Source organism: Lutjanus erythropterus, chromosome 4 (genome assembly GCF_056507025.1).
Source record: "Lutjanus erythropterus isolate fLutEry1 chromosome 4, fLutEry1.hap2, whole genome shotgun sequence".
NCBI classification, from domain to species: domain Eukaryota; kingdom Metazoa; phylum Chordata; class Actinopteri; order Lutjaniformes; family Lutjanidae; genus Lutjanus; species Lutjanus erythropterus.
The window spans coordinates 7,313,021-7,328,514 of NC_139320.1; the positions used below are offsets into that span (position 1 = coordinate 7,313,021).

A 15,494-nucleotide genomic window follows, 5' to 3' on the forward strand; every position below is an offset into this window, starting at 1 on the left:
CGCGCCCGTCTCCCACCTCCACACACATGACGTAAACACAAGTTTCGTCAGCCCCAGACAGTCTCGGCGTATTCTCTCATTCAGAGCCGAGCAGAGCGTGCGTATAGGCTGGTCTGTGAGCAAGGTAACATACTCTGTCTGCATGCAGTTATTTAAAAGCGTCAAACTTTTAATAATTGTTCTACATTCCCAGTGAGGGAAAATTATATGGAAACGACATTGAACGACATTAGTTAGACACTTTAGTTTGAAGGCTTTTACCGAGATACTATTTTTTTCTGTCGCCCTCATTTAGAGGAGAGTGTCAACGTGCCGTCTGAGGGAAAACGAAGAGTCAACACCTTCCTCCGCATCACTAAAGGTAGGTTATGTTTCGGCGTGCTGCAGAAACGCTTTGGTGACGAAGTTTAGCCGAGAGTTGAATTTTACCTGCCGACAGGTAACGCCTATTTATACCAGATAATTTATCTGCAGTCCGTTAACAAACGTTCTGTGACTCAACACTGTACTTCTCTTATGAATGAACGACTGAAACCAAAACCAGAGAAAACTGTGACGGTTATTACACCTTAACTGAAGTACAACTCGGTGTTTGTCGGACGGGAGCCCCTGCGGCAGTCTGTCAGATTGCGACATACCCGACATGCTGTGCCAGTGATATAGTTTCTCTGAGAACACAATACACAGATTCTGTTTGTGAGAGTCAAACAAATGGGTAAATTTGCAACGATAGTAGCAGCAAAAGTAGAAGAAGAACAAGTTACAGTTAAATATAAAAGATACAGTTCATTATCATTACCAATGAACATAGCACTGGCCCCTTTCAAAGTAAAGGTTTAATGGTAAACAGTTTAATGGTAAGCAAAATGTTATTGACTGTCTTTGCCAAATTTTTAATCTTTGGTTTTTCCATGCTGGTCTTGTGGATCACATGAAACCTTTCATTGGGCCACATCTGGCCCCCGGACAGCATTTTGCCCAGGTCTGGTTAAGTATGTAGTAATTTCCATGAAAATGACACTTGTGAATTATCACATACGTACTGTGAAATTTGTGAGTAATTTCTAAGAAGTTTCAAATATGTGGTAATTACCACCCACTATACGAAAACGGTACTTGCTAATTACCACATAATTAACCATGAAATTTGGGGGCAGTTTCTAAGAAATTTCAAATATGTCACTTGGAAATTACCACCTGTTTACCATGAAATTATGGTACCTGGAAATTGAAGCATTACCCAGTGGTCCTAGTGTTAAAGTTTCCTGGACAAGCGGGGCAGGGGGGGTCGCCATCACCAATCTGATTATTCTGGGGCATCTTAACACGAAAAGCTTGTTAAGTACTTAGCAAATGTTTGGTTAGTGGGACGTACAGCAAATAGCTCACAAGCAGCATTTACCTGTATAAGGAGAACAAATAAGGAGAAAGGTTAGTATGTAACACCCACCACAATGCGATTATCTTAGCTAATATTTATCGTATTGAAAAGCAAACTTGTTGTTATTATACATAACACATTATGGCACAAGTCATGGTTTACAAGCTTGTTAACAAAAGTCTTTGATGATTATGAGGTGCAGCAGTGATTGTGAATGCAGCATCACTGATTTATCCAACAAGCACCTAATGTTTGCCCTTTTTCCCTTATTTGTTTTGTTTGGAAGTCAGTCTCTGCCATTGTGATGAAAAAAATTATCCTGTAAGTCACAAGAAGCTCTCAAAATAATGAGAAACCTTCTTAAAATAATGAGTTAGTATCTCAAAATAATGAGAAACACTGCAAATATACACTGTATTCCATCATCAAATCTCTTTTTTTTTATTTTTTATTTTTTCACCAGGTCTACCTGATGGCTACCCACGGCTGCTCCCCTATGAAATACATGGATATTTGTAAGACGGCCTTCTACTTCACAGGTAGAAGTTATTTCATTTTTTTTCATTTTATATTGTAATCATTATAATTTTTACATTTGAGTGTTTGTAAATAAATCCTAAAATCTTCTCTTTTGCTGTCCACTTAAAGAGGCTGGAACAGGTAAGGCAATACCTATATTGTTTAAAATAATGTAGAATATCTTACGTATACTATATAATTTGTGGCCTCAGTCTCCTTTCTCCTTCACCCTTCATTTATAGTTGAATATACAAGTAGTGATTGTATGTGCATGACATTCTGTTATAACACGTTTTCTTGTCCAAAATGCAGATCTGGATGAAGACTGTTTTGATAAGTCCAGACTCACAATCGAGCGATGTTTGATCTGCGGCAGCCAGAACAAATTCCTGGTTTTAAAGGACAAACAATTTGAAGCAAAAAACCTGACTTTACTAGAGCAAGATCAGCCTGGTAAGATGCTACCAAATACAACCAAATGTACTTTTATTTAGCCTGTATAAACAGGTTTCCAGTTTCATAAACAACGGATAGAAACACATTGCGACAATGTCATGATGTCTCCTGTATGGACATTTTCAACATTTTAGATTAACTTAACTTGCTGGAAATCTGTTATATGATACTTTTTTTTATACAAAATGTCAGCTTGTCAGCTCCTATTGGCTAAAGCCACTAGCAGAAATAGTGGTAACCCAGACTGTAGTGAGGCACCTGCGTATGTCCCAGACGACCAGTTGCATGGCAGCCTCCTTGTATCAGATATTACTGACATAATCATGTAAGAAATTTCTGCTGTTTGGCAGAAAAACATGCCAGACTCTGGACAGAACTTTGTGCATGTCTTACATTAGCACAGACACTTATAATAGATGCTTGAAGCGTATACAAGCAAAGTTCCAGGGAGCAAAAGATGGATTCACAGTCTTTAATTGTGCAAACAGACTAATGTTTCGACCCTGGAGTATCTTAGAGGTTAAGTGTGTAACATTTAGGAGAGTATATTGGCAGAAATGGAATATCATATTCCTAAAATTATTCTCATTTGTGTATAATCACCCAAAGACTGCAGGTCCTCCCTCACAAGAGTCTGCCGTGTTGCACTGCCATGTCTGTGCAGTAGTCCAGAACAAAGCAAACACTGGCTCTAGATACTTCCACCATAGTTTCTCCTGAACACTAGTTGGGTACTATGTGATATTTCGCTGCTAGATGCTTCTGATTCCTATACACTGGTTCTTTAATCAGAGTTAAAGACAAAATATGTAGTAAAGCTCAACCAGTTATACACTGTCATTGGATGACTATTAGTGCAAATCTATTGGATAATGAGTCCAAGGATGCTAATTTCCACTGTCAGTGTCCAAGTGGTATGTCAGCAACACAAAAACTGAGACCTATGGCTGCAACTAATCATTATTAATAGTTTGCCTATAAAAAATGTCAGAAAGTTCTGAAAAATGTTGATCAGAGTTCCCCAAAATCCAAGATGACGTCCTTAAATGTCTTATTCTGTACACAAATAAAAGATATTCAGTTTACTGTCAGAGAGGATGAAAGAAACCAGAAAATATTCACATTTAAGAAGTTGAAATCAGTCTTTTGAATTTTTTCATTAAAAAAACAATTAATCACTTATCAAAATAGCTGACAATTATTTAATTTACAGTTCTTCATTTATGTCAAAGAGCTAACACATTGTCAGAAACAAAAGACACAAAGTTTACAGTAAACAGACACACACATTGTGTGTGTATACTGTATCATGTTGCAGGTGTTTCCACTTACCTGAAATGATCACTTTACGGACATTACAACTAGCCCCATTATCATCTTTCTTTGTGAAATGAAGTCCTGGCTTGAGACTGCTGTTAAGCAATGCACTACTGTCAGAAAAACATGCTGGCAACGATAAAAGAAAATGATAATATCAGAGGCATACAACTCAGATGGATCTGACTATTTGAAACATGTTCAGTATGTGCAGATCACTGCAGCATCACTCAGCATTTTGAAACTCATTCCAAACTGCCTCTGAAAGGTGTTTTTTTTAAATGACCCATTTAGGATCACCAAGCTAGTTGTCTGAGATTTTCTGGTAGCATTTCAAACTGCCTCACTCTTGAAGTCTTGAGCTTGTTTGACGCTTTGCCTGGGAAGCTCACCATTTCAGTCATGCAGAATTTCTTAGTCACACAGAGTGTCACTTATTGACACAGAGTTGAATTTCTTGGCATTTCAACTCTGTGTCACTAAGTGAGTCACCCACAGATGTGAAATTAGTGGGGCTTCAGCAGAACCGGTAAAACCTCTCAGATGAGTGAATGTGTGAGTGAGAGTCTATCATAAAGGGATCTCTTCATGGCCAGAATGATAACAGCCACCAAGATCTCAATGCATGTGGCATGTAAGATATGTATTAAGGTGGTCTGGAAAAAAATCTGAAACCATCCCTAAAACATTATGACTGATCTAATAATGACACAAAGCAGGAGGCATAAACATCAACGCACAGACAGAGCAGATCAAGTCAGGTCAAACTGTGGCAGTATTCTTTAAAAAAGTTAATCATCACAATGTGCGATTCTATAACACTGGTGTTGACATGCTGCTTCTTCCTCTTGCTGATCCTGTGTTTCCTCTTTAGAATGCAAATTCAACATCCAGTTTTATAGAGACAATAACCTCGGGAAGCAGGACGGGAGGGCAGTCATCCTATATGCCAATAAAGATGACAAGAAGATGGTGGTTTCCTGCAAGGAGGGAAGTGACATTTATGCTGAGGAAATGGTGAGTGTAAACAAATAATTTACCCTTATTTACAGTGTGTGAAATGATAAAGCAACCTCATACAGGACCCTTTCTTTCATGTAAAAATATTCTGATTGTTAGGACGACCATTAGCAGCTGGCGTTTGCAGTAAAGATGACAGAGGAGGTCAAGGATACCAAGCATCTGGTGTTTATTTACAAAATTAACAGCATCACTAACAGCATTACAGAAACCCAAGTGAGGTCTGACCAGCAACACAGATAGATGGGAACTGGCGCCTTAAATACTGCGTCCCTGGTAGACCTGGTTGGAAGATACCACCAACAGGTGCTATCCAAATTCCTTTGCTGTTCAAATGCACCTAAACCATATATAAACAGTGTCAAAACCAAAATATATACAAGATTCCACTAAATGCTGTTTACCCCATTAATAAACACCCAAGCATAATTAATATTAATAAATATTTACAAATACAATACACTTACAAAACCCCCTCCCCTTATCTCCCTCCTTGGTTCCCTCCCAGAACATTTAACATGCTCCTTGTAGCCGGGGGGACTCTTTTGGCCGTGCACCCTGGAGCGGACACAAGGAAGACAGGTAAGTAACACACTATGCAAACAATGTTTAAGCTTATGCACTAGTGCACACACTTGGTCCCAATATTAGCACATCTATATTGCTGCACAGAACTCCAAAATAATTTACATCATTGTTCATCAACCAAGAACAAACCGATGCACGATACTGTCAGAGCCTAATATCACTCCACTCTTTCAGGCAGCGTCGCGTATCGATCGCCGCATCTGCCAGAAGACACAACAATCATTCATGGTTCAAACCGACAATAATATCAATAAATAGAGCAATAAATATGCTACAAAACGTGCAAAATATGACGTGCCAAGTGCCATTATAACTATGCATAGTTTAATTGTTTGTTAGAAAGTGCAATTAATTCTGACCCACACTGTGCAATATTCCCAAGTGCCCTTCGTTACACCCGCCCCCCCAAAGGAGAACTGTACCTCACTCCTCAGGTATCCTGGACAAACAGTCTGCCACCACATTGGACTTCCCGGACCTGTACCGAACTGTAAAGTCATATGGCTGCAGGGCAAGGTACCATCCAGCGACGCGCATGTTAGCATCTCTCATGCGATGCAGCCACTGTAGAGCCCGGTGGTCTGTTTCCAGGAAGAAGTGTCATCCCAGTAGGTAGTATCGGAGGGTATCGATGGCCCACTTCATCACTAAGCACTCCTTCTCCACTGTCGAGTATCTCATCTCCCTGTCAAGCAACTTCCGGCTCAAGAACACGACAGGTCTCCTCTCTCCTCCCACATCCTGCAGCAGCACTGCTCCCAGGCCCACTCCAGAAGCATCCGTTTGGAGGGTGAAAGGCTTCTCAAAATCTGGACTGTGGAGAACTGAATGAGTGCAGACGGCGTCCTTGAGGTCCCAAAAGGCTCTGTCACATTCATCAGTCCACTGCACCTTGTTGGGAGCTGAGGCTTTGGTCAGGTCATTCAGTACCGCAGCTCTGTCTGCGAAGTGAGGAACAAACTTCCAGTACCAGCCCACCAGACCCAGGAAGCCTTTCAGCTTCCTCTTAGTGGTAGGAACAGGGAAAGAATGGATTGCCTCTATCTTCCCCAGCTGTGGCTTAATTTCCCCAAAACCAATGATGTAACCCAGGTATTCCACTTCCCTCTGGGCAACAGCACACTTGTAAGGGTTGATGGTAAGGCCGGCTGCTCTGATTTGCTGTAGGACCTGTTGCAGATGGACCATATGCTCCTCCCAGGATTGGCTGAAAATCATCACATCATCCAAATAGACAGCAGAGAAGTCGGAAACATCCCTCAGCACATAATTCATCAACCTCTGGAATGTGGCTGGTGCCCCCTGGAGGCCAAATGGCATGACCCTGAACTGATACATACCAAATGGAGTCTTAAAAGCTGTCAGTTCCTTGGCCTCTGGTGCCAAGGCTACCTGCCAGTAGCCTTTGCTCAGGTCCAACGTAGTGATGTAGCAGGCTCTGCCCACCCTCTCCACCAAAATCATCGATATGAGGCATTGGGTATGGATCAAAATGGGACACTGCATTCAGGTACCTGAAATCTATGCAAAATCTGAGTGATCCATGTTTCTTCGGAACAAGCACGATAGGACTGCACCACTTGCTACAGGACACCTTGATTATTCCCAGCTCCAACATCAGTTTGATTTCTTTCTGCAGCACAGGAATCAGCCGTTCCGGGATCCTGTAGCTCTTCTGTCGGACTGGAGCATCCTTTGTGAGGCGAATCTTATGCTGGACCAACGAGGTGAATCCCGGTGTCTCCCTGAAAAGGTCCGGATAAAGCAGGGGTTCAACCTCCTGCTGGGTCAGAGACAAATGTGTCAGGTCCACTCTCAGGGGCTCTGCCATAGTGGTGATTGTTGGAAACTTCTCATTAGTGTCCTCATCCTGCACAGCCTGGACCAACAGCTGCTGGCACACAGGCTCTGGACAAATCTGGAACTCTTTGACATTAACATGGAAAGTCTGGTACTTTTTAAGCCTATCTGGCATATACAGTTCATATGTGACTTTACCTACTTGTTTGCTGACTTCAAAGCGTCCATGCCATTTGGTCAGCAACTTGCTCTCACTGGTCGGCAGAAGTAGCAGCACCTTTTGGCCTGGACTGAAGACCCTCTCTCTGGCCCGTCGATCATACCAAGCTTTCTGGCTTCCTTGAGCAGACCTCATGTTTTCATGCGCGAGTGCTGTCATCTCCTCCAGTTTCTCCCTCATTTTGACTACATATTCCACCACATTTTCCCCTCCTGGCCTTGGACTCTCCCAGTAGTCCTTTAGAAGGTCCAGTGGCCCTCTCACTTGGCGACCATACAACAGTTCAAACAGGGAAAACCCTGTTGACACTTGTGGGACTTCGCGGTAGGCAAACAGCAGGTACAACAGCCACCTGTCCCAATCAGCACCTGTCTGGGAGACAAACTTGCGGAACATATTTTTTAGTGTCTGTTTTTTTTAGCGCTCCACTAGCCCGTCCGTCTGGGGGTGGTAAGGGGTGGTCTTAATACCCTTAACTCCTAACACTTGGTAAACCTGCTGCAACAGTTTAGACAAAAAGTTTGTTAGGACCTCCTTAGGTATGCCTACCCTGGAAAAAAGCTGTAAGAGGCAATCTGCTACCTGTCTGGCTTTAATCGACCTGAGGGGGAAGGCTTCAGGATAGCAGGTTGCGTAATCACATACAGCTAATATATCATGGTGTCCTGAAGAACTTTTCTCTAATGGTCCCACTATGTCCATGCCTATTCTCTCAAAGGGTGTGTCTATAATGGGCAAAGGCTGTAGTTGTGCACGTGCTACTCCCTTTGTTGAGGTAAGTTGACATGTTTCACAAGAACTACAGAACTGAAAGACCTGCATGTACATCCCTGGCCAAACAAAATGGCTTCCGATCCTGTTTAGCGTCTTTTGGAAGGCCATGTGGCCTGCCCATGGAATTGAATGACCCAACTCCATAACTTTGTCCCTAAACTGTTGTGGCAGTGCTAAGGCCTCGGCCTGCCCCTTCTGCTGGTACAGAAGGCCTTCCCTCACTACATAAGTGGTATCATCTAGACAGCTTGAATTACTTTGCTTAACCCCCTCCACTTCTTTCACCTTTTCAAACCACTGCTTCAGTGATGAATCCTGTTTCTGCAATGACCCTAAATTGGGGGGAAAATCAAAATCCAGCTGCTCGTGTGGTTTAAGACGTGTGTTCTGTCCCTTCCCTGTGAGAACCCAACCGCCTTTCCCTCCTTCTCTGTGCTTTTGACTTGTGCGGTTTTACTGTCCCTGCCTCCCATTCTACCCCCAAAAAAGGCAACTCACTGAGGCCTCCCTCTGCACTCTGCGCTCTTGTGGTGACGTTACAGGGTTTTACTGGCAGTGTGACTGAATTCAACTCAACTTCACCAGGCAACTCCCCGCAATCTGTCAGACACGTTGCATATTTTGCACGTTTTGTAGCATATTTATTGCTCTATTTATTGATATTATTGTCGGTTTGAACCATGAATGATTGTTGTGTCTTCTGGCAGATGCGGCGATCGATACGCGGCGCTGCCTGAAAGAGTGGAGTGATATTAGGCTCTGACAGTATCGTGCATCGGTTTGTTCTTGGTTGATGAACAATGATGTAAATTATTTTGGAGTTCTGTGCAGCAATATAGATGTGCTAATATTGGGACCAAGTGTGTGCACTAGTGCATAAGTTTAAACATTGTTTGCATTGTGTGTTACTTACCTGTCTTCCTTGTGTCCGCTCCAGGGTGCACGGCCAAAAGAGTCCCCCCGGCTACAAGGAGCATGTTAAATGTTCTGGGAGGGAACCAAGGAGGGAGATAAGGGGAGGGGGTTTTGTAAGTGTATTGTATTTGTAAATATTTATTAATATTAATTATGCTTGGGTGTTTATTAATGGGGTAAACAGCATTTAGTGGAATCTTGTATATATTTTGGTTTTGACACTGTTTATATATGGTTTAGGTGCACTTGAACAGCAAAGGAATTTGGATAGCACCTGTTGGTGGTATCTTCCAACCAGGTCTACCAGGGACGCAGTATTTAAGGCGCCAGTTCCCATCTATCTGTGTTGCTGGTCAGACCTCACTTGGGTTTCTGTAATGCTGTTAGTGATGCTGTTAATTTTGTAAATAAACACCAGATGCTTGGTATACTTGACCTCCTCTGTCATCTTTACTGCAAACGCCAGCCGCTAATGGTCGTCCTAACAAGTGGCCGTGGACGTATTTTTAAACCTTAGGACCTCTTCTTTGTCTGTGATCTGATTTGATACCTCTGTCAAACATACTGTGGAACATTCCTGAATATTAGCCTGAGATTGTGATGTGAGTTGCAATTTTAGTGGGATGGTAATGCTTGCATTTCATTTTCACAGAAAATAATTACAATCATGTGATTTTTGGGGTGTTAATTATTATTATTATTGTTATTGTTATAAATATTTGTTCTATGTTAGTTCTCTGGGTTGGGGTGTAGTGGATTACATGTAACTGTGATTATGTAATCAGATTGCAAAAATAAGTAACTACAATCAGACCAGATTACATTTTCAAAACATGTAATTGGATTTTAAGGGAATACTTATTTACATTTTTGATTATATTCCCAAAATGCACTCATTTTATCAGCCTTTTTTCATGGTAAATACTACTCTAATAACTCATAAACAGCCTGTCTGACACAAGTACAAAAAAGATGCCTCTGCAAAAATGTATTATATTTGCCTGCAAAAATTTCAATGTTTGATCTTGAAGTAATCCAGAAATAATCAGGTTAGATTACATTTTTTCTAATCCAATACAGGATGTTAGCAATTACAAAAACTGCCACGTTGTTTGTGTTCAGTAACTGACTACATTTCAAAGTAATTTGTTCCAGCCCTGTTAGTTCAGGATATTTTATATCTTTAAGTCATTACTGTTTTGGTTTTTGACAATAAAAAGCAGGGCTGTAATCAACCAAAGTCTTCTTACTCTTCAACCATCATTTGCTTGATGGTGGAAAAAAAAGCTGCATGTTATCTTTAGATGAACTGAATCAGCCACAGAGCATTTTTCCATAAACATGAGCTGGCCCAGCTCGGCTCGGTTTGATTCAGCATGTCAGCCCAGCACAGCAAGGATTTACATCTCTATTACAACATGGCTACCCGCTTGAAGGTGTCTCTTTTAATTGAAAGTACCCTGCTATAGGTCTGTGCGGTATAAACCGGTCTTTAGTAATGATAGTAATTTTTCATATACCGCCATACCAGTGAATAGCCCAAACAACGTCCGGAACGTACGCGGCGAGAAAGTGTTTCAGCGGGGACCCATTTCACTGCTGCACACCAACACCACAGGCGTGTGCACTAGGGATGCTCCTGGCAACTAATTTCCTGTTAATCCCAAAGCCGTTAATCACAGTCTACAATCGCCAAATCGTACTTTAAATGCCACTGAAATGCGCGCTACTTTGCGCTGTGTAATACAAACCTTACACATTGATGTACAAGACATGACAACAACTCATTAAACGCTTCACCTTTTCAGACCGAAGAGGGTCACAGTGTCTGCAGGTAAAGGATCCAGGGCTAACGTTAGCTGTCAGCCGGACACACAAGGCGTTTCTCAATACCAAGTACGCCAAGTACTTACGGACTTGGCAGTTCGGACTTAGCAAGTTCGATCTGGGAGTACAGTCTCTCGAGGACGGGAGGACACAGGATGGTCATTCTGCTATTGGGACAGTAGCGTACTTGATGATGTCACCATCTCAGCTCATCCTGGCTTACCCACTTCCAGTTATTTTCACCATTAATGTATATTTGAAATAAAACGAAATATGATATAAAACACAATCCTGTATCTTTTGGTTTAAATGTGCGGAAAACGAATTATATCTTGTTTTACTACTATTGAGACATCAGAGCCAGCGGCCAATTTCAAAAGGTCATGCCAGGATAAGGCTGTTTTAGCGGGGTAACATGTATGCTATCAGCCCGGTCATCTTGCTAGCCGGTGAGGTATGCTGGCCGTCCCGTTAGCAGGACGACACATCTCCGAAAACATTGGAGCAAATTTTAAACTACACCCTATCGTGATAAATCGACCACAGATTTGAAGTTTTAATGTCTACATTCTCGCATAAAATAATCTTAAAATTGCATTCCATGGTACTAAAACAGTAGTATTTCAACACTTGTAACTTAAAGTTGTGAGTCCTCTCCTCTGCCATTGTTGCTACAAAATGCATTCTGGGATACGTGGCTGCCCCAAGTCCACACAAGTCACCACCCGATGCATCCTTGATAAAACGGGCAGGGCAAGAACACATCCGGGTATTTGACTGTACTCGGCGAGATGCGGACTTTTGAATTGTAACAGTACTTGGACTGAGACTGATGACGTTTCTCAAGTACACAAGAACACAAGTACAGAGAAGAACGCATATTGAGAAACGGCTACAGTGTGGCTAACGTTAGCTGCCAGCCTGACACACAGTGTGGCTAACATTAGCAGTGCTAGCAGCAGCAGCAGCTCCACTTGCAGGTTTATGTCTGTGTCTGTGCTTAATGTGGTCACGTTTCTCCAGTCGAGTGAATATATATCAGCTTATTATGTCACAGTCTACATTCGTTTGTCCGACTTGGTGATATAAACATCCGGGGTTGCCACGGCGATCAGTTCATACGCGCTGGGCGAGAGGGGCTGCTGTCTGACAGAGCTGCAGCCCTGACTAGTGGTGTGCAGCTGCAAAAATTTTAGAGGCAACATGAATGAAATATTGACAAATATTTTATTTTAAAATATTTTAAACTACTAGTATGTCTAGTGCCGACTAGCGTGGGTGGGAACATTTAATCGTATAGTCATCCCTGCCATATGGTAACCATACTTTGAAGGGGTCATGCTTTTTTGGACATGAAAAAAAACATGATACAATCCTTATGACAGTAAAATGGGCTATTTAAAGCCAATCAACTGCAGTAATTCTTTTCTCATTAGAAGAAAATGTGGGTAAGAACACTGTTGCATGAAAAAAAATAAAATACCATCAAATACCGTGAAACCGATATGATTTTTAAAAAAATGTGATATGAAAATTTTGTCATACCGCCCAGCCCCACCCTGTTATGTTCTTATTCAAAAGTTTTTATTATGAAACAGCAAAACCGGTAACAAAACACAAAACAGTAAAATAAGGAATATACCAGATCATGAAAACAGCGAAACAGGAGAGAAACTTAACTTTAAATTACAGAGATTCAGTTAGAAGCTATGGATAGCTGAACACAGAAAACATCTTCTAAAAACTAAACTGGAGGAGACGTCACTACAACCTGCCTGGAGACATCAGGCTCGCTTTGGCCACACGCCAGAGAAGGTCCATAAATAGATGAAAAAGGTCCATAAATAGGTGCAAATCAAAGTTACAGAGCTGCTAAGCAAATCAGTTCCTGCAGTTTAACCATTTGTTTTTCACACATAAACAAAGTCATCAGTATTAATTATATATAGTATATATAGTATTAATATATTGGTGAAATTATGTGACATTTTCCTCACATTTTGATGAAACCGTGATAAGTAAAATAATAAAATAACAGTGACAGTTTTGGTCACTATAGTCATCTGTCCATCTCTAATTGTGTTTCTGAATGAATTTACAAGTTGACAAGGATCACCTGAACGCTACTGAAATTAATGATTAATGAATTATAGGGAAATCAGGTTTGCTACATGTATGGGTTTTTTTTCTTTTTTCTATAGGATCTTCCAGACCACATTCCGGATGGTGCACACAGGGCAGTGTTCTACCGGAAGGAACTGAAAATATCTAATAAGTACGTGCTCCAGTCCTCTCTGTACAAGACTAAATTCCTGGCATTCGAGCCTGATGAGAAAGATCACACTCTGAGCAAACTGGTCCTGCATCACAAACCTGAAGATACAGTAGACGAGTGTTCCGAGCTTTCTATTATCAATTCAAATTAATGATTTCAAAATCTTGTCATTACAAAATCACCCTGTTTGTATCATTTAGGCCTAAATTGGACAAGCTGCAGTTCTGCTTGTCCATTGTTTTTTTTTATTCTATGGGTAGTTTCACAAAACAGGATCGGTGTAGGTTTAACGGTAGATGGACACACATTTTTTTCCCGCTCATTTTGACTGACCCAATTCTGATATAGACACATTTTTTGCCCCATAATTGCAGAGAACATCAGTGGTTCCAAACTCTGTCACAATGACCTCAGCAAGTTTCTGTCATCATTTCTGTGATCATTTCCTGTGACTATTGCATCAGAGATGGGTGTTCTTTGTATTTTGAGTAACTTTTTATACGTGTCTCTGTTTTATGTTTTCATCATTTTTAGCGATCTCTCTTTGTTGACACACTCCGTTTTATTTTCCCTTAAGCTTAGTTTTCCTCACAGACATGATGAAATGCTAAGATTTAGTCCAGGCCTGTTGTAGAAGTAGAAGGCCATGCGACCCTCTGTCAAGCTTTGGTGACCCCTAGTGGGGACTGGGACCTCAGGTTAGCAACCAATGAATTATAACTTAACATTAAAGCATTTTGGAACCTCATAATATTCAATTAAGTAAATTTAAAAAAGACATGAAATAATTAATCATATTTTAAAAAGAATGTGTAAAATATCTAAATGAACCATTCATCCGTAAAATAATTGAAGAGATGGTTAGAACTATTATTAAATACTACAGTATTTCATCATTCATTTTAATTGTTTTATTGGTATCCATGTTTAAATGTGTAAAAGTGCACTTCTTTTGATATATTATATACCTTTTGTACTCTTCTGTCATGTATACATTATGTTTATTGTTCAGTCATAAAATGTCCAAATATGAAAACATCTGTAAAGCCAACTTTATTCTGCTGAGGCAGGAACAGTACACTTTTCTTGCCACATTTCATTTTGTGCGTATAATCTGAAATGACATGAATTGAACAGATATTACAAATTGATAATTGCTGTAAGAAGCAAACAGACCAACCAAACTGGATTGAATGCAGAACTCAGATTTTACAGCAATCGACTCAACCTGTAACGCTCGTTCCAGCAGTACACAAAAACATTGCTGGTAGTAATAGCTGCATGCAAGGAGCCGTGTGTGTGTGTGTGTACACCAATTATATACCATGAGTGAATATTCAAAGCTTATATAAGAACTTTTACAGTTTTCATTATCCAGCCATATTGAATCTGTGTTTTCTGAACAGTGCTTGAAATTAAGTTTTTGCCAAGACTTTGTAAACTTAAGAAAAACTGTGAAGAGTTGGTCAAAATAAATGGACATTTTTTTGCAATAGTTTCAAAATGTGTCATTTTTTTAGATTTGCAGTTTGCTCACTCACACAGTGGAAGGAGTTTGTAATTCAAACATGAAATACAACATGACTCAGTTAGTATCAGAGGCATCTGTGTTACTGCCACTGTTACCGTCTTGAGTGATATTTTATTAGCGGACGGCATTTTGCAGCTGTTAATTCATTTCAGACCCTGCTGTGGATTAAACACTGTTGGCTGACAAGTTTGCACGCTGCTATACTTCATTATTAGCTGTTGTGTTGAGGCACAGGTAGGCTGAGTGTTGCTGGATGGCTTGAATATATGATGCACTTCAGATCTACCCTTCCAAACCTTTAAATAGGGATAGTTCAGATTATTTGGTGATTATTTCATTAGTGGTTGTGTGAGGTAGTAGATGGTGGTAGACATGCCTCCAATTTGATGAAGCAGAAAGGAGTACCAGCATGGAAGCTATGCAATTAACTGCTGTGGACAGAAACAGCAACACAAAGGATATTAGCCACTTACAAGGTCCACTTAAAAAGAAAAAAACAAAATCAATGCCAAATTGATAATAGGTTTTATTTAGAATATTTTCACTGCTTCTCCTTGCCATCAGATTGCTTTTCTGACAGGTAATTTCCACTGTATAGGCCAAATATCTGTCTCCAAGCCAACCAATCTCCATAGGTGAAATCACTAATTTTACCTCAGAACACAGGAGTTGCTGAATTAATGCTGCCTCGATCTGTTTGTTTGCTTGTGTTATTGTGCAGCCTCGGTGAATCCGAACTATCTACTTTAAAACAACAAAGTCACACATCAACACAAACCAACTAATAGACTGAGGCAGCGGTATAACGACAATTCCTGTGTTCTGCGACGTAAAATAACAGATTTTGCCTACTTTCTGTCAGAAAAATATG

At 40.7% G+C, this 15,494-nt stretch overlaps 1 protein-coding gene across 2 annotated transcripts; it reads left to right on the forward strand.

Moving 5' to 3' along the window:
- The first annotated feature begins 204 nt into the window (after positions 1 to 204).
- On the forward strand, positions 205 to 14,040 carry LOC146327425 (uncharacterized). 2 transcript variants are annotated; one of them, XR_014769966.1, is made up of 6 exons: positions 205 to 361; positions 1,845 to 1,920; positions 2,213 to 2,353; positions 4,548 to 4,690; positions 5,202 to 5,275; positions 13,019 to 13,150. XR_014769966.1 is itself a non-coding variant. In XM_084716830.1 (5 exons), exons 2-5 carry the CDS (start codon positions 1,854 to 1,856, stop codon positions 13,241 to 13,243), a joined length of 576 nt encoding a protein of 191 aa, XP_084572956.1. In that variant the 5' UTR covers positions 205 to 361; positions 1,845 to 1,853; the 3' UTR covers positions 13,244 to 14,040. The 2 variants fall into 2 exon arrangements, 1 of the variants encoding a protein (XP_084572956.1); XM_084716830.1 differs by lacking the exon at positions 5,202 to 5,275 and having other exon boundaries at positions 13,019 to 14,040.
- Positions 14,041 to 15,494: the final 1,454 nt, after the last annotated feature.

Coding starts and splice junctions, on each gene's coding strand:
- LOC146327425 (XM_084716830.1), top strand. CDS start 1,854: ATGGCTACCCACGGCTGCTCCCCTATGAAATACATGGATATTTGTAAG. Junction 1,921..2,212: donor GACGGCCTTCTACTTCACAG/GTAGAAGTTATT, acceptor TCCAAAATGCAG/ATCTGGATGAAGACTGTTTT. Junction 2,354..4,547: donor ACTAGAGCAAGATCAGCCTG/GTAAGATGCTAC, acceptor TTTCCTCTTTAG/AATGCAAATTCAACATCCAG.